The sequence below is a fragment of the Staurois parvus genome, unplaced genomic scaffold (genome assembly GCF_062004578.1).
Source record: "Staurois parvus isolate SC_StPar_1 unplaced genomic scaffold, SC_StPar_1.0 ptg000205l, whole genome shotgun sequence".
NCBI classification, from domain to species: domain Eukaryota; kingdom Metazoa; phylum Chordata; class Amphibia; order Anura; family Ranidae; genus Staurois; species Staurois parvus.
The window spans coordinates 7,056,363-7,084,096 of NW_028318001.1; the positions used below are offsets into that span (position 1 = coordinate 7,056,363).

Consider the following 27,734-nt stretch of genomic DNA (forward strand, 5'->3'; position numbering starts at 1 on the left):
CATGAATGGAAAGCCATTCATGAAAGCTAAACTATGGCTTATAACAATGATCATCTCTGTTATAAGCAAAAACAGTGTTAAGAAAAAATCCCTGATCATATCCCCCATACCCCTAGAGTAGTACAGTACACTATGGTGATATTGAGCTACTCTACTTTTTTTTTTTCACATACAGTACTGTAATTGGTCAGTATCCCTGGTGACAGTATATATATATAAAAAAGTTTATTTAATTTCTTAATTTTCCCAAAAAAGCGTGACAGAAATTACACATGCCATGCTTCTTATACCCCAAACTGTCTACTTTCTAAAAAGGGGTAATTTGGGGGGTATTTGTACTGTTTTGGCATTTTAGGGCCTCAAGAAAATGAGATGAGCTGTCAGTACATCAGGATTAATCAGTTTTTCAAATATATATACTAGGGATGTACTGATGCCGTTTTTTTTTATCGGCAAGTACAAATACCAATACTTTCGATCATACAAAATGTATGGATGCAAATTGCACCGCAAAGAATATTATGCGATCTGAACAGGAATGTGATTCCTCTCCAAATTGCATGTGGTTTCCCCACTGCTCCTATGTTAACCCAGGCTGTCATAGCACAGCAGCGGTGCAGGCAGGTTTCCCGCAGTGGATAGTGGGAGCGTGAGAATGTATACTATGGAGGCAGATGCTCCATATTCTCAGCAGTAGGAGAGGAGAGAAAGCAGCGGGGCTTTCAGATCACCTCCACTTTCTTTCCTCTCCTTGCAGGGATGACAGTTTGGACTAGAGGACTTTTGATTGGTCAGCATTGCCACGTGGACAGTACTGACCAATCAGATGCCGTCTAGCCCGAACTGTCATTGCTGCAAGGAGAAGAGAGAAAGCCACTTCACATGTCTAGGGATTTGACATCCCCGCTGCTTTTTTTCCTCTCCTTGCAGGGATGACAGTTCGGTCTAAAGAACTTTTGATTGGTGAGCACCGTCCATGTGATGGTGCTGACCAATAAAAAGTCCTCTAGCCCGAACTGTCATCCCTGCAATGAGAGGAAAGAAAGAGTCAGGGATTTCAAATCCCCAACACTTTCTTGCCTCTCCTACTGCAGAGAATATGGAGCATCTGCCTCCATAGTATACATTCCCACTCTCCACTCAGCATGGGATGCCTGTAGGGAGGTTTCCTTCAGCGGTGCTGTGTGAACTCAGGCCATGACAAGCCAGGGTTTACATAGGAGCAGTGGGGAAACCACATGCCATTTGGACAGGAATTGTATTGTATGGAATTGTATGTAAAAAAGGACTTACATTTAATTTGGGTGCAGAGTTGCATGACCGCACAACTGTCAAAATAACGCAGCGCCATAACGCCAAAAATGGCCTGGTCAGGAAAGTGGGTAAATCCTCAGGAGGTTGGGTGGTTAAGTGGCACGGGGTATATAGCAAAGTCCTGCTCATGAAGGCGGTAAAACCTTCTGGAGGTCAAGTAGTTAACTAACACCTTTTTGAGATCTAAACTTCACACTTAAAAGAGGGACAACTGAGGAAGGACAGAGGGAAGAGGCACCAAACAAGGGACAGTTAGCAGCTCCGATGCTGCTTTGTATATCAGTCCAGGAACGACCAAAACCTGATAATCGTTTCTCTTTCAAGTAATGAATACGGATAATGGGTAAGACCTGGCGCCACCAACACGCCTTCTACATGTCCTCCACTGGGCTCTGCCCAACACAAACATGGCGGTAACTCACAGGTCTGCTCTGAGGTCAGAGCCGTAAAGCAAAACATCGAAGGCAGGGCTTAGGAGTGAATGGCGGTCACGTGGTCTCTGCTGTCACTCTGTCCTTCAGAATGCGAACATGGCGGCATCCGGCAGCAGCAGGAAGAAAGCTGGGGAGCTGCTGAAGACTCTGCCCCGAGTGTCTCTGGACAACCTGAGACCCAACCCCGGAGCCAGGAAAACAGTAAGAGCCGATCTGTAGACGGGGTATCGGGGGTGTCACGTGGTCATTACCAGGACTAGATCAGACCAGACACACTGTGCCTGGCTAGCTCTGGTAGAACTACAATTACCAGCATTATTGCCAGTGGGTAGCTGATCTGCTGGGCTACAGCTATGTTTTCATTCCTAGCACAAATGTACAAAGCAGCATTTTTGGCTTTACAATCACTTAAAACCCCCAAACAGTATCTATTTTCTGAAAGAAAATACGTTTTTAGAATAAAAATATATTAATTTGCATTTTTTTTTATGTCGCTCGATATTTGGGCCACTGTTTATAAAACGCAGAATGAAATATAAAAAAATGAAATTTAGTGCAAACACACAAAATAATTAGTACAATATAAAAGATGAGGTTGTGTTGAGTAAATAGATACCAAACATGCCAAATTTTAAAACTACACATGCCTGTGATATTGCAACAGAAAAAAAAATATAGTGCCCAAAAATCTCCATGGGTGACGCTTTAACCACTTCCTGTCCATAGGACGTATCCGAACATCCTTGGATGCAGCAATAGCCAAGATATATATATATATCTTTTTTTTAAGTCCCTTGCGATTGGATAGCGCCCGGCGGCAGCCTGTTCCTGAGACACTGATGTTGTTCCTTCCACTTTGTGACGTCAGAAACGATGAGGATTTCATCACTTTGGGCTCAAGTGAACAAGCCATTACCAGCTTCAACAGATATCAGATCACACTGATCTTGGAGTGATCTGATGCTTTGGAGGCCAGAGAAGAGCAATGGGTCTAATAGACCCCAGATCTCTCCAAAAAGAGGACCTGTCTTGCTTTATTATCACAAGGGATGTTTACTTTCCTTTTGATAGCAATAAAAGTCTTCCTGACCGCCCTATAGCAGAAATACTGCTACAGGGTGGCACAGGTGCGCAAAATCACGTGTGTATATATACATGATTTTGCTTTTCCGGGTAGGGGGGCATGAGCGAGCCCTACCCGTGTTGCCATTCGCCGCAGTCAATCACTGGGTCCCAGCCAGGGATAACTGAGGATCTGTGACGAAGAGGAGAACTGTTTTGATTACTAATAGTTCTCCTCCCTGTCAGCTCGGCCACACTGCTTTGGATGCTTGTGCACAGCCATCCAAAGCAGTGTGCTTACAGTGAAGCACACAGACACCACCCCCTAGTAAAACATTCCCTGCACACAGTTGACCCTTTGATTGCGCCTCATGTTAACCCCTTCCTGCCCAGTGCCATTAATACAGTGTCAGTGCTTTTTGGTGTTACTGTACTGTATTACTGTACAGTGTTGTGTTACTGGGGATGTCAGTGACACCAAGTCAGTTCCCCCCAGTGTCAGAATGTCTGCAGTAGTCCCGTTATAAGTCGCTGATCGCCGCCATTACTAGTAAGAATTTAAAAAAAAATAAAATCCCAGTATATATACCGCCATTTGTAGGCTCTTTCATGTAAACCAATTAATTTACACATATTGGGATTTGTTTTTAGCAAAGACATGTAGCAAAATACATTTTGACCTAATTTTACAACGAAATGAGATTTTTAAAAATTGTTTTGCTGGATATGTTTTATAGCAAAAAGTAAATCTTTTTTTTTTTCAAAATTGTCGGCCTTTTTTGTTTTCATAGCGCAAAAAAAAAAAAAAAACCACACAGGTAATCCAATACCCACGAAAAAAAGCTCTATTTGTGGGGGAAAAAGGACATAAATTTAATATATGTACAGCATTGCATGACCGTGCAATTGTCAGTTAAATTAACGGAGCACTGTATCGCAAAAAATGGCCTGGTCAGGAAGGGGGATTCTCTGGAGGTCTAGTGGTAAAAAAAAATAAGTTACTCTGTAAAAAAAAAAAAAAAAGTAATTTTTTTTTAAAAAAGTGTCCCACTGTGCTCACGTGCAAAGGTGAACGCATGCATCGGTCCCATGCACACACATGCACGTAAACTGCGATTGCACCACACGTGAGGTATTGCTGTGAGTGTTCATGTGAGAGCAGTAATTCTAGTACCAGACCTCCTGTGTAACTCTAAACTGGTAACTTGTAGAGGCTTTTAGCCCTGGTTCATACTGATGCGGTGTGGAATTTGCAGTGTTTTCTGTGCGAATTCTGCACATCAGAATCGCACCCCGTTCATGTGAACCACTGCGGGTATGTACGTTAAGTTAACAATACCCCGAAATTGGTCCGCAAAATGTGGTGTGATGTGCAGAATCGGATCGCAGAATACCCATGCAATCCGATTCTAGTGTGGACCCAAAAAAAGCGTCCTGCACCTTTTTGGTGCGGGTGCGTTGCAATTAGAGCCATACAAAATGTCCAATTGCAACGCACACAAATCGCATATGATTTGTACAGGAATGCAGCGCGGTTCCTGTGCGAATCACATGCGATATACCGCAATGCATATATGTGAACCCAGGCTGAAAGTATCACCTATGGAGATTTTTAGGTACTGTTCCACGGGCATACGCAATTTTAAAGTGTGACATGTTTGGTATTTATTTACTTGGCATAAGATAATCTTTTAGAGTTTACCAACAAATTGGGCACTATATTGTGTTTTTGTGCATTAACCACTTGTGAACCTGGACTCCAAGCAGTTATACCGGGGTGATAGCTGCAGGCATCACCCCAGTATTGTTATTTAGAGCCGGCAGTTGGCTCTCTTGTAAAAGCAATCGGAGTGGCTAACTAGCTGCTTGATTGCTTTTACCAGCAGCGAGAGGGTACCTTCCTTCCCGCTGCCTTCCGTGGCTCTCAGGCTGTCCCATCCCACTAGGAGACCCAAGCAACCAGCCTGCGTGTCCACTGACTGGCTGGACAGCCGAACAAAGCCGGGATCAGCTTTGATCGGCTCTCCATTATAGTAACCTGGAAGCGATGACCTGACATCACTTCCAGTTTACTCAGCACTGAATGGTGCCATTTTAATACAAATTGAAAGCATTCATAAACGCCGATCTTGGTGTTTTAAATGCTGTTTAGGGCAAAGGAGGGATTTGGGATCTTATAGACCCCAGATCTCTCCATGGAGATCACCTGTCACATGCCTATTGCTGTCACAAGGATGTGTTTCGGACAATATTATCTGCTCATATTCAGCCAAATGCTTCAGAACTCATTGGACGCCGCTTCACAGTGCAGATGGACAATGACCCAAAGCATACTGCAAAAGCAACCAAAGAGTTTTTTAAGGGAAAGAAGTGGAATGTTATGCAATGGCCAAGTCAATCACCTGACCTGAATCCGATTGAGCATGCATTTCACTTGCTGAAGACAAAACTGAAGGGAAAATGCCCCAAGAACAAGCAGGAACTGAAGACAGTTGCAGTAGAGGCCTGGCAGAGCATCACCAGGGATGAAACCCAGCGCCTGGTGATGTCTATACCCTCAAATTAAAGCTGACAGTCTGCAGTTTAAAGCACATCTTGTTTGTTTCATTTCAAATCCATTGTGGTGGTGTATAGAGCCAAAAATGTTAGAATTGTGTCGATGTCCCAATATTTATGGACCTGACTGTATATGCAGTAAAGCATGCTTGTTATACTCACTGTAGAATCTAAGAGGTTAATCCTCTGCTTTGTGTAAAAATGCTGTTTGATCCTCCCCTTCTTCCAATGTCTCCCTCTTATCTCCTGATAAGACATGCATGGAGACACTTTGCACATGCTCAGGTTAGTGTGTATTGCTTTTTTTGTTGGGAGAGTGCATGTGATCAGCCACAGGGCCAATCAGCACTGTCCAGATAGAGGTCAGGGGTTCCAAATTCTCTTAGAGAAAACTCTTCCTACAAGCTTTAACCAGTGCTCTTCTGAACACTGATAGAAGTCACAAGACTGCCCTAACTGCTTATTAGAAAAGGTATTTAGCAGGTTATATTTACTAAAATAATTGCATTTCCATGTTGTGTGTACTGTGGGAGACCAGATCTAGTCAATGCAGGGTCCTGGGTTTAGAAACACTTTAAGAAAAATAAAAAAAGAGTTTGCATTCACTTTAAGAGAAATAAAGGCTCTGCACAGCTGGGTTCCTGCCTTGGCATGAAGGCACGGATCTCAAGACAAGTGCAGGCATACTACATGAGCCTGGATGTTGGAGTAATGTTAGTCTGTATACTTGGGAGACTCTGGGAGATTCCGTTTAATGGCTGTTTTGTATCTCCTAGACCTAGACTGACATTTTTTGTATTTTGTGTCAGGCAGGTGCTTGCCTTTACTCATGAGCATGTATTTGTAGCTGTATACACTCTATTGACTGTCTCCAGATGTGTATATAGCCTGTTTACAGCATAGATGGCAACACTCATTTGTGTTAATGCTGTAAAGAAGTGGGCCGTATGCAGATACTGCAGCTTATCTTGACATCACAGCAGTGACTTGGTATTCTGACCTTTTGAGAAGAGCTGCATGGGTACCTCTACCCTCACCATGGATGTTTCTTTTTTTATGTGTTTTTGTATTTGTTGTTCCTGATTTTAATGATTTCTTCTCATTTGTTCGAAGGAAAAACAACGAGGTCGTGGCAGACATGGTGGTGGAAAAAGTGGTAGAGGCCACAAAGGAGAGACACAGAGAGGAACTAAACCTCGTCTAGGGTTTGAAGGCGGGCAGACTCCTTTCTACTTGATTATCCCAAAGTATGGATTCAACGAGGGACACAGGCATGTATCAAATAACTTTTAAAATAAGGAGTTACTCCCTTTAAATATTTTATCAGGTAACCTTATAGCGACATTCTGGTCAAATAATGAGCGTAAACAAAGCTCAGCATAATTGTTTTCAGTCATTTTCTGGTCCATGCCTATTTTACATTCCCTGTGTACAGTATATTCTGTAGCCGCCATATTTTATGAAGCTCAGACTACATTGAGAGTGCCTTCAGATTTCATGTAGATCTTGCTTTACTTCCAGCCAAGCCCCAGTTCACACTAGTGCAGTGTGGGAGACACTGAGAACCTTGTGCATTTCCTGCATCGCTCTGTGAACGGAATGTGTTTTGCGATCTGCGGGTGGCAATTCATGCTTAAAGACACCCCAAAAGCAGGTTGCAAATGCACTGTGTTTGCCTGAACTGGATCACATGGTACAAAACAAAAATGCGATCCAGTTGCAGTGCTTTACCAAAAATGCTGCAGTCACTTTTTTGATGCAGTGCGATTTGAGCCATTAAAAATGAATGGGCTCAAATTGCACTTCACAGAAACGCATGTAACTTGCACAGGAATGCGTTGCGATTTACATGCAGCTCACAGTGTAAACCTAGGCTAAAGAATATGTCACTCATTCCTGATATGTGCGTGCTGTACCATGTACTTGTATGAAGAAGTATCCTGTTCTCTCTGTATTACTACCTTTTTTTATCTGCTTTCCTATTTAAAACTGACCACAGGCAGGCGAGCACATCCATCCCAGTGTCATCAGTTTTCTGGCTGTGCTGGGGAATCAATGACACCCCCTCACAGCCATTCACTGTGAAGTTCAGTGTGCTGCCTCTTCTCCTCCCCCAGCTCTGTTAGCTACTTATGCAGCTGAGAACAGAGGGGATGTGATCACTTACGAAACATATGAAAAAGGTATTTATAATTTTTATTACACACACACACACACACACACACACACACACACACACACACACTTTGCCTTTCATTTCTATTTTAAATTGAATGGGTTGTTTTATGTGAGAGTTCACATATACATTAGGGGTGACTTGGTATACAGAGAATAGAAATGACAATAGAGGAAACAGTCCTGATATATATTCCTATACAGGGTATTTGGGAACTTTACAAAAAATGTTTAAAACCTGAAATAAAGCTGCCTACAGGATCAGATTCTTCACCTTCTTTATGTTTCCTCATGTCCTCCCAATTAAAATGTTCTCTTATATCAAAGAGACTGAAAGGTCTGTGTGTAACGCCCGACCACTCAGCCTAAAACCTAAACTTGAAAATTGCAAAGGCAGGAAGAAATAAATGTTTGACAGAAGAAGGAAAAACATTGGATAAAATGTTACCTTCATTTGATGGCTCATGGATTCTGAATTGTTTTTGTTTAGCAATCGACGACAGTATCAGCCGCTAAGCCTAAAGAAGCTCCAGTACCTCATTGACCTTGGAAGGGTCGATACCTCACTACCAATTGACTTAACTCAGCTGGTCAATGCTAGAGGAGTGACCATCCAGCCACTGAAAAGGGATTATGGTGTACAGTTGGTGGAAGAGGTATGGCAGCAACTGAAGTCTATAATAACTTTTTTTTTTAATTTGAATGCTTGACGTGCAACTTATCTGTTCAGTGATAATACCTTCTTTATTGTTTTTAACTACTTGCGGACTAGCGACGTGCTCGTACGCCGCTGGACTTCAAGAAGTTATACTGGAATGATGTCTACAGCTGCAGGCATCATCCTGATACTGTTATTTAGAGCCGGCGGTCGGCTCCCTTTATAAAAGCAAACAGTACAGCTAACTAGCCGCTCGATTGCTTTTACAAGCAGCGGGATGGGGACTACCCCACCACCACTTGCCTTCCACAGCTCTCTTGGGCTCTCCCATCCCACCAGAAGACCCAAGGGACCACCAGCTGGCTGGACATCTGAACGAAGCCAGAATTGGCCTTGATTGGCTCTCCGTTTATAGTAAACTAGAAGCGATGATCTGACATCACTTCTGGTTTTCTTAGCACTAAACAGTGCCATTTTAAAAAATTTAAAGCATTCAAAAACTGATTTTGGTGATTTTGAATGCTTTAAAATGCAGAGGAGGGATCTGGTGTCTTATGTAACCCAGATCCCTCCATAAAGAATACCTGTCACAAGGGATGTTTACAATTTTTAAAAGTGATCAAAAAATAAATTTACAGTATAAAAATTAATAATTAAAAAAAAAAATTTAAGTGCCCTCGTCCTATATTTTCCCAAACAAATTGAAAAACCGCTGTGCAAATACTGCGCAACATAAATTATCTAGGGCCTCTGCTTTAAAAAAATATATAATTTTTAGGGGGGCTCTAACTAATTTTCTAGCAAAAAATATTGATTTTTACATGTAAACAAGTGTCAGAAAAAGGCCTGGAGGTCAAGTGGTTAAAGTGCTTTAAAACTCATACCTTAGGTTCTGCAGCTGTGTTTTCAGTAACATTAAAATTGTATTATAGCTACAATCCTGCAGTCATTGCAGTTATAGCTGTGCTTCAATCAGACTGGCTATGGAAGAGCTGCAGGATTGGCCCCTTGTCTCTGGCCTTAGTAATGCAGTGATTTTCCTTTTGCCTTCTGTTTTGTAAAGTAGAGAATGCACACACCACTGCCATTGGCCCCTACTCACCCCCATTTTTGGTGTTGGCCAGTTAACCACTTGCTGACCAGTCACGTACTTGGTACATCACCAGTCTTCAAGTGGTTGTACCAGGATGATGCCTGCAGCTGCTTCCTGCCAGCTGGTAACAGTGCCGAACAAAGACCAGAACAGCTTTGTTCGGGTCCGTTCTACAGTAAACCGAAAGCAACGACCGGACATCTCTTTCGGGTTTACTCAGACATGCAGTGTGCCATTTTTAAAACATAAAAGCATTCTATCACCCCAAACTTGGCGTGGTTGAATGCTTTTAAGGGCAGAGGAGGGAATTGGGGTCTTATTGATCCCAGATCCCTCCATAAAGCGTGTAGCAATTGTGCACACAGAGATGGACGCTGTCATCCATCTTGCTACAGATCTTCCATCTTTTATCAGTCTCTCTCCCTCCAATCCCCCCTCCCTCAGGAATGTGGTCTGTATGTATGCTGAGATCACAGGCATCAGGCACAGCAGGGATAGCTTCATGGTTGTAAACCCAATTAGCTGATGCCAGGGTGTCTGGCAAACTTGCTCTAAAGCTAATCGTAAAGCCATAAACCAGTCCTTCACTAGACTTCAAACGCATTCCGAGATAGCCGTAAAACAGACATCACATTTAAAACCCACTTTTCTATATAATTTCGTACCTTAAGCTAGGAAATAATTACATTGAAGCAAAGCATATATTTGGATATCTTAGTTTAATGCGAGTCGCATGATATCTTACACCCCTAGTTGAAGTCTACAGGAGAGCAGAGAGCCATATAGTTCTAGCTGAAATAGTAAGGTATGGCATATTTGATGTCTGAACGTTCAGGATATCATTCTGCATATTAACCTACTAGTGGCTAGGCTGCTACATGCACCTAGTGAAGGTTATTGACTATGACTATAATATAAACTGTGAGGGATTTGGTCATAGCCTGAGTTCCCGCCTAAAACACCCCTCCCCTATGAAGCGATTGGTTCTCTGCTTTAAGGAGACACCCTGTTAGGTTCCTAGAAAAAGGCTGTTATGCTTGGAGCAGTAAGTTGAAGAGATCTCCCTTTTAACATCAGGAACCAACTTTGGGAGAAAAGGCACCCTTTTGCTCTGACACTTGAATGCTTCTTAAACCAAGGCTGACAGCAACTATTCTACCTCTCTAAACTTCTTTCTGTTATCTCTCTGTTGTGGTATTGCTCTCTGTATTTATATGTATATATTAGCTACATCTTTTTCTGTAAATACTTTTATTGCACCATTTTGACCTTTTTAGTAATCTTATTTTCTGAAAAGTGTTGAACTGTTTCTAAAGCTCTTTAATGCAAACTAAGAATCCCTGTCTCTGAAGAGTGCTACTGTGTGTTTTAAACTTCTATGTACATCTGCCTGCGGTGACAGTATGTATACAGACGATTATTCAAACATCATAGTGTTATTGCTAATATTGGCGAGTTTCCTCCTCCTCTGTACAAAAAGGTGGTGGTGGCGGCAGTGTGAAGGGTTAATTGCCTAATTAACTTGACCCAGATCGCTCTCAGGCTGCAGGTACATAGATTGTGGTCCATTAGCTGGAAAATCTTTGTGCAGGGTGCAGCTGAGCGTGGCATTGTTACGCACGTGACAGCGCGGTTTTAGATTGGCTAGTCCTTTGGTCACGAGTTGGTGAGAGGGGCTGGGGGTCTGACGCCGCGTCCGTCACAAAGAGTACCTGTGCGTCGGTCCTGTATGCACGCAAACAGCAATCATCTCACATGTGAGATATCACTGAGAACATCAGATAATGGGCAGTAATTCTAACACCAGTCCTCCTCTGTAAATCTAAAGTGGTAACCTGTAAAGGCTTTTAAAACATCGCCTATGGATTGTAAAATTTACGTCGTTTGACTGGCATGCACAATTTTAAAGCGTGACATGTTTGGTATCTATTTACTTGGTGTAACATCCTATTTTATATTTTCCAAAAAATTTGGGTTATGTATTTTTTTGTTTTTTTGCATTTTGAGTTTTTAAATTGAAAAAACTTTTTTTCCCAAAACATTGTGTTTAAAAAAAAAAAAAAACGGCTGCTCAAATACTATGTGGCATAAAAAAATTGCAAAACCCACCAATTTTATCCTATAGGGCCTCTGCTTTAAAAAACTATATAATGCTTGGGGGATCTGAGCAATTTTGTAGCAAAAAAAAAACGTTTCCTGTGAAGAAAAAGTGCCAGAAAAGTCTGACCCTTAAACTGGTTCTAAAGGCTCCAGCTTTTTTACCTTCATGCATTCTATGTATGAAGGAAAAAACTTTCAGTGTCTAGCAGCTCCCCAGCCCCCCAACACTTACCTGAGCCCCATCCTGATGCAGCGATATCCATGAGACCCTTGGTTCTCTGGGGACTCTCACTCCTGGTTGGCTGAGCCATTTGCTCCTGCTGCTGTCAGTCACAGCTAATGAGCTAGTCAGGAGAGGGAGGGGGCAAGTGTGTGTGAATGGACATGCAAAGCTGCAGCTCAAGAGCATGCCTGCTCTGGTGCCCCCATAGCAAGCTGCTTGCTGTGGGGGCACCTGACAGGACCCCCTCCTGTCAGGTGCCCCCACAGCAAGCAGCTGTGGCCAGGAGTGCCAGCGTGGGACCCGTGAAGAGGAGGATCCGGGCTGCTCTGTGCATAACCATTGCACAGAGCAGGTAAGTATGACGTGTATCACTGCAAGTAGACAGGTAACTTTATCTGTGTAGCAGAAGAAACTTTTCATGTCTCTTCTGCAATTAAGAGCCTACCTACTTGCATTTTTTTTTTTTTAGTTTAGACTTTAGTTCCAATTTAGGATTGTCTTTACTGGCAGATTTACCTCTGTTTGCCCTCCTTCTTCAAAACTAACAGCCTTGGGCTCTTCCTCAGTGCGGCTGCTATCTTCTCTGATGCATCTTCTGCATTTGGGGATCTTCTTTCTTTGGCCATTGGGCAGCCACTTCTGGAAGTTGCATCCCCTCACTCATGCACTCAATCAGTATACACTCAAAAAATTCTAGTAAATAGTGGAAGGAGTTTTTTTGGGAAAAGAGATATCAACAAAGAATGAAAAACCTCTGTCTACCTGTATTGTGTGTTTTTTTTTTTTTTTTTTAACTTGTGCTTTTAACAAAAAAACTGGAGACAATATTCGCCACTAGGTGGAGACAGCAGCCAAGTGAATTGCTTTAAAGTATTTCTGGTTACCTTTTTAATTTTTTCAATATTTTCTTTTGCTCTTTGATGCTTATTTTTTTTTTTTAAGTGACATAGCTGGTTTGGAATGTTTTAAACACTTATCGATATGCAAAATAGACAAGATTCTGTAGGCTAATTGCAGCCTTTCTGTATTTGCTAAATGCAACAACAATGTTAGTTGGGCCTAACAGTATGGCATTATTTAAAACAGTAGTAAACCCAAAAGCAAACATTTATTATACTGCAATTACCAATTTTTGAATGTGATGGCTGCATTGGTTTTCTATTTTAGTCTGTCTTCTATTTTCAGTTGTTAATCAATTTACTACTGAGAGGGTTTCTTGTAATGATCAGCTTTTATTTATGTGAAATCTTTATAACTTTTTAAAAGAAAGGTATAAAGGTTTTACATAAATAAGTGCTTAAAAAATGTGAGCTGGAGTTTGGCCTTTGTTTGTTAGTGTAACTAAATCTGCTAGTCCATCGAACACTGCCCTCCCCCCAGATTACCAATGGTGCTGTCCTAATGTGCTGCCTGTGTTCGCTCGTCTAGTGTGGGGACACTCTAATACAAGAGGTGTGTTACTGGCGAGTTCAGGAGGGGAAAAAGCCTAAGTAAAAGAAAACTAACACAGCCACTACATATAATGATTGGTAAGGTGCAATATATTAAATGTTTGGGTTTAATACCATTTTTACAGTGATATCAAAGGCTGGAATTTTTTAACCTAAAATGAAAACATAGGTTTATGCGTGCCTGGTCTGTGCAAGGATATTTCTATGGTCCACCACCAGCGTTGTCCACTCCTACTCTCCTGTGTGTGCCCCTATAGCAAGCTGTGTGCTATGGGGGCACACATGCTGGCATGTTCCTGACCTGGGCTGTGTGGGTCTATAGACACAGCGTGGCTCAGCTATGTGCCTCACTCCCTCAGTGGCTCCTGCCTTGCCGTTAATGCAGGTAATTTTTATTTATTACAGGTACTTATATCGCGACAACAAACTACGCAGTGTGTTACATATTTATTATACACTGCTCAAAAAAATTAAAAGAACACTTTGAAAACACATCAGATCTCAATAGGGAAAAACCTCATGCTGGATATCTATACTGATATGGAAATGAAAATTATCAACCTACAGAGGACTGAATTCAAAGACACCCCTGAATATCAAAGTGAAATAAAGATGCAGCAGGCTAGTCCATTTTGCTGAAATTTCATTGCAGCAACTCAGAATGGTAGTCAGTAGTTTGTGAGATCCTCACGTGCTTGAATGCATGCCTGACAACATCAGGGCATGCTGCTAATGATATGCCGGATGGTGTCCTGGGGTATTTCCCCCCAGATCTGGACCAGGGCATCACTGAGCTCCTGGACAGTCTGAGGTGGAACCTGGCGGTGTCTGATGGACTAAAACATGATATCCCAGAGGTGTTCTATTGGATTTAGGTCAGGTGAGCATGGGGGACATTCAATGGTATAAATTCCTTCATCCTCCAGGAACTGCCTGCTTACTCTCACCACATGAGGCCGGGCATTGTCATGCACCAGGAGGAACCCAGGACCCACTGCACCATTGTAGGGTCTGACAATGGGTCCAATGATTTCATCCAGATACCTAATGGCAGTCAGGGTGCCCTTGTCTAGCTGTAGAGGTTTGCATGTCCCTCTATGGATATGCCTCCCCAGACCATCACTAACCCACCATCAAAACAGTCATGCTGAACGATGTTACAGGCAGTATAACGTTCTCCACGGCTTCTCCAGACCCTTTCATGTCTGTCAGATGTCCTCAGGGTAAACCTGCTCTCATCTGTAAAAAGCACAGGGTGCCACTGGGGCACCTGCCAATTATGATGTTCAATGGCAAATGCCAATCGAGCTCTATGGTGCGGGCAGTGAGCAAAAGGCCCACTAGAGGACATCGGGCCCTTAGACCACCCTCATGATTGTTTCATCAGAGACATTCACACCAGTGGCCTGCTGGAGGTCATTTTGTTGGGCTCTGGCAGTGCTCATCCTGTTCCTCCTTGCACAAAGGAGCAGATACCAGTCCTGATGGGTTAAGGACATTCTATGACCCTGTCCAGCTCTGCAAGAGTAACTGCCTGTCTCCTAGAATCTCCTCCATGCTCTTGAGACTGTGCTGGGAGACACAGAAAACCTTCTGGCAATGGCACGTATTGATGTACCATCCTGGAGGAGTTGGACTTCCTGTGCAACCTCTGTAGGGTTCAGGTATCGCCTCATGCTACCAGTAGTGACACTGACCCTAGCCAAATGCAAAACTAGTAAAAAAACAGTCAGAAAAGATGAGTAGGGAAAAAAATGTCAGTGGCCTCCATCTGTAAAACCATTCCAGTTTTGGGGGTCGTCTTATTGTTGTCCATCTAGTGCACCTGTTGTTAATTTCATTAACACCAAAGCAGCTGCAACTGATTAAAACCCCCCTCTGCTACTTAACTGACCAAATCAATATCCCAGGAGTTTAATTAACTTCATGCTATACTTTGATTAAAAAGTCTTCCCTTAATTTTTTTGAGCAGTGTAGATTCCCATTAGTCCCTGCTCTCAAGGAATTAGTCTAACTCACATTCATACAGACACATACAAGCAGAAATAAAATATGTGAGCCCATAGCTGTTATTATTATAGGACCGAGGCAAAGTTGGCTATCGTGCCTTCTATGTAGTATGTGAATATGCTGTGCCCTGTTCTGCATGTGGGTAAAAAAAGTGGGTTAAAAAATGTGCTCAGAAAGTTATTCTTGTTTTGTGAAGATGAATGATTATTTTTATATGTTGGTTTTAACAAAAAAAAAGTCCATGGGACATATTAATAAAGTAGTGAATGTGACTTTCACAATATAATCACTGCAAATGAATCTTCACGGTGCGTCGGCCGCTCAGCCCATATAAACTAATGGTGGGCTGACATTGGCTGCTGCTGATTGAATGTAGCCTCACACAGTGTGATTAGCTGAAGTTCCAGGACAGATGTCCAGGCTTAGACGCAGCTGATTGCATCCAGGCTGAGACATCTGTCCTGGAATTGCAGCTAATTTCTGTTTACAGCTACATGTGATCAGCAGTGGCCGTTGTCAGCCCACCATTAGTTTAAATGGGTTGATCGGCTGATGCTGATCTCATACTCGTGCTGTTCTTACTGAGCACTGTGCTGTGTCCCGAGACTCCCATGTGCATGCACAGGAATGACGTCATCGTATCTCAGCCAGCCAGATGACCAGAGCTTGCGATCCCAGTAAGGAAGACCGGGTGAAGATGGACGCCTCTACAGCGGTGACAGCGCACCGCTGGAGGGCTTTGTTTTAAGGTAACTTTCACAATATGTGCGATACATACTAGCACATTATGCCTTTACCTCTTATAGGGATTTTGTTTTTGTTTTTTGGACATGGTTTACTACTGCTTTAACATCATACCCCTCCTCCATTCCTTCAAGGCTAAAATTAAGATTATTTGGAACAGGCTGTGGCTCTCCTTGATTGGTAGGGCCAACCTTATCAAAATGATTTGTATACCCCAACTATATTCCTTTCCCCACAACTCCCCTGCAGTGATCCCTTTTTATATGTTTTTAGACTGGTTAACTCTATCTTCCAGACTTTACTCTGGAAAGCTAAATCTCCCAGAATCAAACCTGAGCAGCAACAGCTCCTCAAAGATAGGAATGGGGTGGCTCTGCCCAACCGGTGGCTATACCATCTGGCTGATCAACTGCAGCATTTCACTGGGGCCTTTGTCATTGGAGGGTGCCACTACCTAGCAGTCTTCCTCTGCCCACTTTATTATGTCACACCATATGAAAATGTTAGATATTCCTGCTGCGCTCGATTCCTCTTCTTTTCAGTCATCTTATAAACCATTTCCCACTTACTCACTAATCCAGGTTTGGCTCAGTATAAGAGCCCTTCAGGGAGTAGAGGGATTCACTGAATATAATCCCATCTGGCACAATCTAACCTATGGGGAACACCTTCAGTGTGCAGGGATGTGGAAGTGATAGAAACTACTCACCTGAAGCAGATCTTTGGCAATATATCTCACTTTCCCTTTACTGACTTATGTGCTGCCTTCTGCCTCCCTTCTACACTGTAGTTTTCCTATCTTCAGCTTCGCCATGCTGTCCGAGCCCAGGGCCCTATGACCAACTGGTCTTTATCCCCCACACCTATCAATCAGTAAAGGATACAAAGGGCTTCATATTCTCTAATGTATGGATGGGGGAATCAAATTTTTTTTTATTTGAGCAGCTGGCAGCTTTAGTTTGACTAGCACCAGAATCGACCTGACCAACCTCTCTTTGTGCTCTCACTGAGTATCAGTCCATTACGGTGCTGCTATTAGATGATATCCTATCCATTTTGCAGTATCAATCCCCTCCAATACATTCTCCACAGAGTGCTTAAGGTGCTGCTGCAGACCTCCCTGAACTGCAACATACAGGTGTGCACTCCACTTGTTTCATCTGTGTTCTCCATGACCCAGATATCCATCATGGATGCCTAGTCCTCTAACCAACAGAAGCTACAAAACCCCAAAGGAGCCCCAGATCCAGGGAAGGCCCCCCTCCCCCCCCCCCCCCAAACCCGATGCATGGCACAGTTTACACATTTGGGCTGACGGGTACCCACGTAAAAAAGTTTGGAAACCACTGCTGTAGATCATCATACCTGTCATCATCCATGCTCAGTCACATAGTATGATATTATTTAAGGCAGGACTCCAGTCAAAAATGTCTTTACATGTCCTTGTTGCTGATTTCCTACCTTCACTGAATATGTCTTCCATCATTTGGTTCACTCGTAGTTGCTCTGAAATAGCCTATTCATTTTCAAATCAAACCATTATTTCTCTTTGGTTTACTGATTGTAAGACCAGTGGCTGCTATGCCTCCTATTCCTCCAGCCACTGGTCTTGGCACGTCCCTTCTGTAGTTCTGTTCTCCAGGAAGCAGTGATGTAATTCAGGCAGTGGTGAGCAGACCAAGACTCTCAGACACATTCAACATGTACAGGCCTAGTTTACCCGCCCACATCCGCTACCCTTCCCAGTGATTGATGGGAACTGTAGTTTCCTTTTACTGCAGAGAGAGGATATGATGTAATCCCTGTTACACCTCCTCCCTGGCAGCAGATACAGTTACCTTTTGAATTACAGAGATGAGGTCATAAGAATTCAGTTAGACTTTTCTTCTAAATGTCAAGGATTTTCAAGCTTGGACTATGCATTCACTTTCACATTTTCTCCTATTGCTAAAACACACTGCCCTCATCCTAAAAGCTTTTCTTTGCTGTTTACCTGGCTCAGTGCTGCCCCAGTGATCACTCTATCTCAGTGATGGCGAACCTTTTTGAGCCCGAGTGCCCAAACTGCAACCCAAAACCAACTTATTTCTTTCAAAGTGCCAACACTGCAATGAAACCTGAATATCGAGCTTTTGGTTTAGAAAAAACAACTCGTACAGTAGTGCAAACTAATTAACAGTACAGGGATGACCAGAGACTGCGGACAGTACAGGGATGACCAGAGACTGCGGACACAGTACAGGAGATGACCAGAGACTGCGGACACAGTACAGGGATGACCAGAGACTGCGGACACAGTACAGGAGCCCGAGTGCCCAAACTGCAACCCAAAACCAACTTATTTCTTTCAAAGTGCCAACACTGCAATGAAACCTGAATATCGAGCTTTTGGTTTAGAAAAAACAACTCGTACAGTAGTGCAAACTAATTAACAGTACAGGGATGACCAGAGACTGCGGACAGTACAGGGATGACCAGAGACTGCGGACACAGTACAGGAGATGACCAGAGACTGCGGACACAGTACAGGGATGACCAGAGACTGCGGACACAGTACAGGGATGACCAGAGACTGCGGACACAGTACAGGGATGACCAGAGACTGCGGACACAGTACAGGAGATGACCAGAGACTGCGGACACAGTACAGGAGATGACCAGAGACTGCGGACACAGTACAGGAGATGACCAGAGACTGCGGACACAGTACAGGAGATGACCAGAGACTGCGGACACAGTACAGGAGATGACCAGAGACTGCGGACACAGTACAGGAGATGACCAGAGACTGCGGACACAGTACAGGAGATGACCAGAGACTGCGGACACAGTACAGGAGATGACCAGAGACTGCGGACACAGTACAGGAGATGACCAGAGACTGCGGACACAGTACAGGAGATGACCAGAGACTGCGGACACAGTACAGGAGATGACCAGAGACTGCGGACACAGTACAGGAGATGACCAGAGACTGCGGACACAGTACAGGAGATGACCAGAGACTGCGGACACAGTACAGGAGATGACCAGAGACTGCGGACACAGTACAGGAGATGACCAGAGACTGCGGACACAGTACAGGAGATGACCAGAGACTGCGGACACAGTACAGGAGATGACCAGAGACTGCGGACACAGTACAGGAGATGACCAGAGACTGCGGACACAGTACAGGAGATGACCAGAGACTGCGGACACAGTACAGGAGATGACCAGAGACTGCGGACACAGTACAGGAGATGACCAGAGACTGCGGACACAGTACAGGAGATGACCAGAGACTGCGGACACAGTACAGGAGATGACCAGAGACTGCGGACACAGTACAGGAGATGACCAGAGACTGCGGACACAGTACAGGAGATGACCAGAGACTGCGGACACAGTACAGGAGATGACCAGAGACTGCGGACACAGTACAGGAGATGACCAGAGACTGCGGACACAGTACAGGAGATGACCAGAGACTGCGGACACAGTACAGGGATGACCAGAGACTGCGGACAGTACAGAGATGACTGCTGACCTTTGGGGAGGGAGGGGAAGCGGGTACCTGAATTTGACAGGTACCCGCTCTTACTTCCGCAGAGTTTTTTTTTTATCTTACCTGTTCCTTTATCCAGCCGCGCGCTGTCTTCCCGGCTTCTGTAGTGTGGGCGCTCGTCGGACAGCCGGATGCCCAGTGCGCATGCGCGAGAAGCGCTGCGCTTTGTGATTGGTCCGGCGGCTTCTGGGATCTGTCATGTGTCCCAGGTACCGCCTTACCATTCACAAAGAGCACTGCTTCTTGTGCATGCGCACTTGGGACCTGGCTGTCACGCACACTACAGCCGGGAAGACAGCGCGCTGCTGGATTCTCCTGGCGTGCCCACAGATAAGGCTCGGCGTGCCCACAGATAAGGCTCGGCTTGCCGGCTGTGGCACGCATGCCACGGGTTCGCCATCACTGCTCTATCTTTATTGATTTCCAGCTTGATACTGCTTATTGCAAATTTGTGTCCGTTCTGATTGGTACATGCATTCATGTGATGAGCTGAGTTACTGTGCATGTCCAGGGCATTATAATAAAAATTAAAAATCTGTAGAAGTGTTAGCTAATAGGAAACCATCATATTTTACTGCTGATTTTTGGAAAATTAAAAAAAAAAATGTGATCCTCTGCTGTGAGATATGACTGCGATTGTGTGCTATTCTTTTCTCATGTTTAGTGGATCAGTCCTAGAGCTTCTTAAAAGTTTTGGATTTAATGTGTATTTATACACTTTTTTTATACTTTTTTTTTTTTTTTTTTTTCGTTATGGATAGAATAGAGACAGTTCAGAATGGGGGTTGGCAAGAGACCGATCATGATCTACCAGTCGATTATGATTTACCAGTCGATTGTGGCCACGTTGGGGCATGGAAGGTTTTTGAATGTTCAGATCCCTGGTCTCCCTAAGGCTGAAAACCAGTGTTATAGGTGTTATTCTCCTGTGACATGATCTTCTCCAGTTATGATTTATACAATTGCATTACTGTGAAAACTCTGCACAATGCCTTTACCGTATCAGTTCTCTGTACTTTACCCTGTACCAAGTCTTCTACTATGCTATCTGATGGGATTTATGATATGGAACAGAGATTGATATTTGGATTTTGGTTGTTTTTCTTTGTTCTCATGTTATTGTAAAATATAAAATCTTTTAAAAATATGGTCACATTAAAAAATAAAGAGCAAGTTAGGGCACATCAGCAGTTCTTTTTCTGTCTAAAGGTATAAAATATGGAAAAATGTGCATGTATTCTAGAAATGTTTATTTTAATAAGTTTGCCTTGACATATACACGTAATACAACTTTGTCAATATTTTGTCTGTTTTCAGGGGGCTGATTTGTTTTGTGCAAGAGTTAACATTGAAGTCCAGTGGGCATCAGAGTTGGCAGTTGCAGCCATAGAAAAAAATGGTGGCATTATAACGACTGGTTTTTATGATCCACGTAGCCTTGGTAAGTTGCCTTGTGTGTCATACAGTCATGGCCAAAAATATATTGGCACCCTGCATATTTGTCAGTGCACTACTTCGCCTAGAAAATTAATGTAATTACAAATGCCTAGGCAGAAATAAATATGGGAATGTCTAAACATTTGTAATTGCAACCATTTTCTGGGTGAAATGGTGCATTATCTGACAGAAATGTAGGGGTGCTAATATTTTTGCCCATGACTGCATGTTGAAATTGTGCTAATGTTAAGATCTCCTTGCCATGACAGAGAGGTATATTTGTAATTATTTATATACAGTTCTTCTAAATAAAGTACTAACCCCCCAGTAAATTGTCATGCTACATTGTAATAGAACATTAAGGTACAGGTTTTTTTTTTTTTTTTTTTTTTTTTTAATTACAGTAATCAGCATTAATACACCAATTCATGTCAAAGTATAAACAGATCTCTGCAAAGTGATCTTTAAAGCCTATCGTTAATTAAAATAATTTTTCAAAAATTCCTTCCCCCCTCTCTGTATAAAAGAAAAAATTGTTCTAAAGCTATATTTACTCTTACTCCTTGTCATCCTCTGGTCCAGTGTCTTTCAAAACACTTGCTGCAAACCCTGGAGAATGATGCAGAGAAAAGCGTCCACCTCATTACTCAGTGCTGTTCTCTGCAACATTGAGGTCCACCCTCTGTTGCATAAGAAGAGGACATAGGAAAAGCTCCAAAGCTGGTACATACAAAAAAAAGGGGGGGGGATATTGAGGGGGTGTTTGAGTGAGGAAGGGATTCTTTCCAAACTAGAATTGGGCTTTAACTTCTTGTCAACCACCTCCTATAGGAGTACGTTGGCAGAGCGGCTCTCCTGGGCTGGATCACTTACCTAGTACGTGATACAGCACTTCCGGGTAGGTAGCATGCGGCCGATGCACTGGCTGTGCTGTGATTAGTCACAGCAGAAGCCAATCAGCAGGTGATGGCCAATAGATGAGTGCCAACACGGCACTTACTGATCGGTAAGGAGACACACTGGACGGAGCTCTGCATATGTAAACAGTGCAGAGCTCAGTCCTATCAGCAGGGATGTGCTGGATTTTACAACACATCCATTAGTGAAATCAACACCCTGTACTCACACATAAACACTGGTTAAGCGCACATTTAACCCTTTGCTCGCCCTAGATGTTTAACCCCTTCCCAGCCAGCTTATTTAGCACAGTGACCGTGCATATTGTCAGCACTGATTATTGTATTAGTGTCACTGGTTCCCACAAAGTGTCAGTGTCAGCCCGTCGCAATATAGCAGTCCCACTATGAGTTGCTAATATCTGCCATTAGTAGTATAAAAATAAATAAATAAAAAGTCCAGTATATATCCCATAGTTTTGTAGACGCTATACTGTAACTGTTGTGCAAACCAATCTATAAATGCTTGTAATTTATTTGTTTTTTTTAATACCAAAAATATGTAGCAGAATACATATTGGCCTAAATTTATGAAGAAATTTGATTTAAAATTTTTCATAGGAAATACTTTATAACAGAGAAAAATATATATATATTTTTTGTTGTTTTTGGGGGGGTTTTCGGTCTGTTTTTGTCTATAGCACAAAAATAAAAAAACAGTGGTGATCAAATACCACCACAAGAAAGCTCTGTTTGTGGGAAAAAATTATATAAATTTCATTTGTGTACAGCGTTGCACGGCTGTGCAATTGTCAGTTAAAGTAATGCAGTACCAAAAAGCAAAAATGGTCTGGTCATGAAAGGAGGTTAAATCTTCTGGCGTTCAAGTGGCTAATTAAAATGACAATTAAAAAAACACAAAATAGCCAATTGTACAAGTATACTTGTGTACATTCCTTTAATATGACACACCTAATTTACTAGAGCAGCCAACTAATTTTTGAGGTAACGGTAGGTACAACAAATCAAAAAGCAGCTAGCACAAACTGGTGAACCCACTTCATTCACAAAAAATATATGTATATGCAATGGTGCAGCGCTTGTGTCTTAGATCATACAATCAAATACATAAACAACATCTCTGTGTTGACTTATGAACTCGGATACATAAATGGTAATTAACAAATGTAAATAAATGAATATAGAGTCTGAAAGTAAAGTGTCCGTCAATGTTGACATAAATCAGTAATGGCCAGTAAAGTGAAGTGACATCTGTGAAGAGAAAAAACATCTGTGACAATCCTGCACCACTATCTCTCTGAGGAATGTGTAACTTCTCCACTGCAGGAATTGACGTGCGACCTTGCGGAGACAAATCCTAAAGAAAAGAGCTCACAAACCAGAGCCCCGAGATGGTAGTATATAGTGTAGTATTTATTGAGTAAAAATAGCTACATCCACGTGAAACAAAGCATAAAACTAACAGCCACACTTACAAACATGGCTGCCGGGCCATCGCATGGACTCGGCAGCATGATGTCAGCGCACAGGCTCCTACTGACGTGTTTTGTGCACGCACACATTCTCAAAGGGACCCACATGAAATGCGTGTATTTATATTTTGTCTGTGTGTATATGTATGTATGTGTGTGTGTGTATGTATATGTGTGTGTGTGTGTGTGTGTGTGTATGTATGTGTATATATATATATATCCCACACTCCTTAACCAGCTTTTGATGACATTTAAAGCCTCGTGTATGTTATGAAACGCTGTCATTTCTCATAATAATCTATCTGAAATTCAGAGAATTATTAAGACTTGCGCATTACATAATGCCAATTACCCCAAGTTGGTGTAAAATTGTTATGTCAAGTTATGGCGCTTGATAGAATACACATTTATCTGTTGCTTTTAAATGTCATCAAATGCTACTTACCCTGTGTATATGCACAGATCAGCCATAATTTTAGGACTCCCAACAGGTTAAGTGAATAGCATTGCTTATATCTCAATGACTAGCACATGCCATCATAATGAGATATTAGACAGCAAGTAAATGTGTCCCTGAAATTGATGTGTTTTGAAATGAACATTGCAGCTTGTTGTTTATGGGGCTGTGTAGCCTGAGACTGGTCATGCTGACCCGTGTTCACAGCCAAAAACGCTTGCGTTGGGACATGAGCATCAGAACTGAACCATGGACCAATGGAATAAGACGGCCTGGTCTGATGAATCATGTTTTCTTTTACATCATTTGGGTGACAGGGTATATGTGGGTCGCTTACCTGGGAAAGAGATGGCACCAGGATGCAGAATAGGAAGATGGCAAGCTGAGGGAGACAGTGTGATACTTTAATCAGAGTTCTGCTGGGAAACCTTGGGTCCTGCCACATTGTTAAAATGGTTTGAGGAATATAACGAGTTTGAGGTGTTGCTTCCAAGTTCTCAGTCCAATTGAGCATCTGTGGGATGTGCTTGAAAAACAACATAGAGGCCTCGCCTCGCAACGTACAGGACTTAAAGGATCTGCTACTGACTGCTTGGTGCCAGATACCACAGCATACCTTCAGAGGTCTAGTGTCATTCATGCCATAACGGGTCAGGGCTGTTTCTCCTCACCTCTGTGATTTAAAGATAAGTTCAACTTTTGAAAAAAATATATTAAATTAACTTTTTTTTTTTTTTTTTTTTGCAACTAAAACAATGTGCATTTATTATTTATTTCTAAGGAGCCTGCAGAGCATTGCACCTGTGATCAGCAGATCGTGGGTACAATCTCAGATTCCTGTTGACTCTCAGCATAGCTGTCTGCCCGTACCCTGTACGTGCTGGCAGTTGTTTGAAGATGGGTTGACCGTGTAACGTTAAAAGGTGAACTTATAACGTTAAGGTGAACTATCCCAGCCTTGTGGATGAAATGCGTCAAAAGATGAGGTGCCACACAGGGACTCGCTCATGTTGTCGGGATCAAGAAAATTACCAGTGTTTGGATTTATTTTGGAGTGTGGCTGGTCTTTTTCTTTGGATTTGCACAGTCTTAGGACTATAGGACAAGCCTCTACTGATGTTCAGCATCTGACCCTTTATAATGGTGACCCAATTCAAGTCAAGACAGCAAACCATATACAGTAATGTGCAAAAGGTATAGGCAGGTGTGAAGAAATGCTGTAAAGTTAGAGTTCCTTCAGAAATATATTTTCATTGTTTTTAGCAATTTACAAAATGCACAGTGAACAAACAAAGAGAAATCCAAATCAATATTTGGTGTGACTACCGTTTTGGCTTCCAACCAGCATCAATTCAATTCATCAAGCTCTTTTGAAGAAGCACAAAGAAACAGGCAACATCGAGAACTGTAGACGCAGTGGTCGGCCAAGGAAACTTAATGCAGCAGATGAGACACCTCATAATTACTTCCCTTCAACATCAGAATATATCCAGCAGCGCCATTAGTAGACAACTGGTGGAACCCAGGTACACCCATATACTGTCCAGAGAAGTCTGGCCAAAAGTGGTCTTCATGGAATTGCGGCCAAAAAGTCCTACCTCTGACGTGGAAACAAGGGTAAGCAACTCAACTATGGATGAAAACATAGGAACTGGGGTGCAGAAAAATGGCAGAAGGTGCTCTGCACTGACGAGTCAAAATTTGAAATGTTTAGTTGTAGTTTGTTCACCAAGACCGGTACCATAATGAGTGTCTGTCTGCAGGCAACAGTGAAGCATGTTGGAAGTTCCTTGCAGGTATGGGGCTGCATTTCTGCAAATGCATTGGTGATTTGATCAAGATCAATGGTGTCTTCAATGCTGTAAATACAGGAAGATGCTGATCCATCATGACATACCATCAGGGAGGCGTGTGATTGGCCACAAATTTATTCTACAGCAGGACAACAACCCTAAACGTACAACCTATATCATTAAGAACTATCAGTATATAGGAGGACAAGGAGTCCTGAAAGTGATGGTTTGGCCCCCACAAAGCCCTGATCTCAACATCGAGTCTGTCTGGGATTATAGGAAGAGACCAAAGGATTTAAGACAGCCTACATCCACAGAAGATCTATGGTTAGTTCTCCAAGATGTATGGCATAAGCTACCTGCCAAGTTCCTTCAAAACTGTGTGCAAGTGTTCCTATGTCAGGAATCCCAGAGATCATCGCGGCGCACGAATCTGCACAGGTGTAGGATCCCGACAAGACATACAGGCAGGCGGGCACTAGGAACCAGGTGTGCCTGTCACCAATGACGGCCGGGCAGGCACTAGGACCCAGGCGCGCCTGTTGGCGCTGGCGGGCTATTTAAACCAGCTCATGCAATGCTCACATTGCCGTATGGTCTTCATTCCCTGTTCCCTGATCGTCTGTTCCTGCGTGAGATACCTTGTTGCTGACCCCGCTTGATCCTGACCTCTGCTGACTGTCTCCTGCTCTGATCCCTGGCTCGTCTGACTATTCTTTTGCTTACTCCTGATTACCTGACCTCCTGTTGCTGAAACCTGGCATGTGACCCGACTACTCTCTGTCTGCTGCTCTGTACCGTTCTGTCTCTGCTGTTACCGACCCGGCCTGCCTGACTAAGCTACACGTACTCTGTCATCCATCCATCCTGCACGGATCCAGTCACCACTGCCCAGGTCTGCCAGCCTCTTCACATCAGGGGCCCTGGTGAATAAGCAGATTGGGGCTTAGACCCTGCGCCCTGGGGGATCCTGTTCTGTGGGTTGCTAGAGATACCGCCGGATGGATCGTGACATCCTAGAAGAATTTATTCTGTTTGGAAGGCAAAGGGTGGTCACACCAAGTATTGATTTGGTATAAATTTTTCTATTCATTTACTTTCTATTTTGCTAAGTAATAAAAATAAACTATTAACACTTGTATTTGTGAAAGCATTCTTAATTTACAGCATCTTTTCACAACTGCCTATAACTTTTGCACAGTTCTGTATGTTTGGCAACATAATGTAAAATGGTTATCACCTCTATATATTGCAAAAAATTTAATTAATCTACTGTGATTCAGTGTTGTATGAAAAGAAAACATAGTTCCTATAAAAAGTAGTCACCCCATGGAAGTTTTTTTTTTTTTCTCATTCCCATGATGTGGAAAGGGAGATTGTCTTCTGTGCACTTTTGCTATGTATGTTGACTGGTGTAGATAGAAGATGAAACCCTGCATTAGGTTCATAACTATAACCTTTGACAGGATGAAAACTTTGTGTTTACTGGGGTTTTGTTTGTCCATATCATTTATTTCTCTAGATTTGCTAAACCTGTTTTATCTCTTTTGCAGAGGTTCTGTGTAAACCAATTCCATTTTTCATGCATGGTAAACCTATTCCCAAACGAATGCTTCCACCAGAGGATTTGGTGAAATATTATACCAGTGCTGGAAAACGTGGCTACTTAGCAGATCCCATAAAGGTTGATGAAGCAAGGAAGCAACTTGCTCAGAAATATGGCTACATCCTTCCTGACATTACCAAGGATGAACTGTATGAAATGTTGAGCCAGCGTAAGGATCCCCGGCAGATATTCTTTGGCCTTGCTCCAGGTTGGGTGGTCAACATGGCTGAAAAAAAGATCTTGAAGCCTACAGATGAGCGATTACTAGCATATTACAGTTCTTGAGTGACTTGAACAGTCACATGGTCCAGTGTGTATAATAAATTTTTTTTCTATAGCTGTTTGTAGAGTTTTCACTGGAAAAAAATATTAAAGTCAATATATTGTAAGATATATTTGTCCATACAACTACAATTTTTTTTTTTTTTTTCCTTTTTCTGCATACCCTGGTGGTGCCTCTCTTCTTTAATGTACAACTCTAACCATGTTTGTCATGTTCACCAATGGACACATTTTTGTTTATAAACATCCAAATGCATTTGCATTCATTCCAAAGTGATATGAAGTATGCATTTATGTTCCTATGGTGTTTGATCTCTGCATGAATTAAGCCCAAGGATCATTTGATATCACAGACCCTTGGACTACTTTGAGGCCCAGCATAAGCTGGGGTATTGGTATAGTA

General features: G+C 42.7%; 1 protein-coding gene across 1 annotated transcript; it reads left to right on the forward strand.

Moving 5' to 3' along the window:
* The first annotated feature begins 1,790 nt into the window (after positions 1-1,790).
* MRPL15 (mitochondrial ribosomal protein L15) lies at positions 1,791-27,442 on the forward strand. The gene is made up of 5 exons (XM_089678444.1): positions 1,791-1,949; positions 6,480-6,637; positions 8,032-8,197; positions 20,685-20,808; positions 26,997-27,442. Exons 1-5 carry the CDS (start codon positions 1,845-1,847, stop codon positions 27,332-27,334), a joined length of 891 nt encoding a protein of 296 aa, XP_089534570.1. The 5' UTR covers positions 1,791-1,844; the 3' UTR covers positions 27,335-27,442.
* The last annotated feature ends 292 nt before the right edge of the window (positions 27,443-27,734 follow it).

What these genes read in the sequence shown, in the direction of transcription:
- MRPL15 (XM_089678444.1), top strand. Translation starts at nt 1,845, where the DNA reads ATGGCGGCATCCGGCAGCAGCAGGAAGAAAGCTGGGGAGCTGCTGAAG. An exon ending in GGATTCAACGAGGGACACAG is followed by an intron (nt 6,638 to 8,031) that starts GCATGTATCAAA and finishes GTTTTTGTTTAG; the next exon opens with CAATCGACGACAGTATCAGC. An exon ending in TTATGATCCACGTAGCCTTG is followed by an intron (nt 20,809 to 26,996) that starts GTAAGTTGCCTT and finishes TCTCTTTTGCAG; the next exon opens with AGGTTCTGTGTAAACCAATT.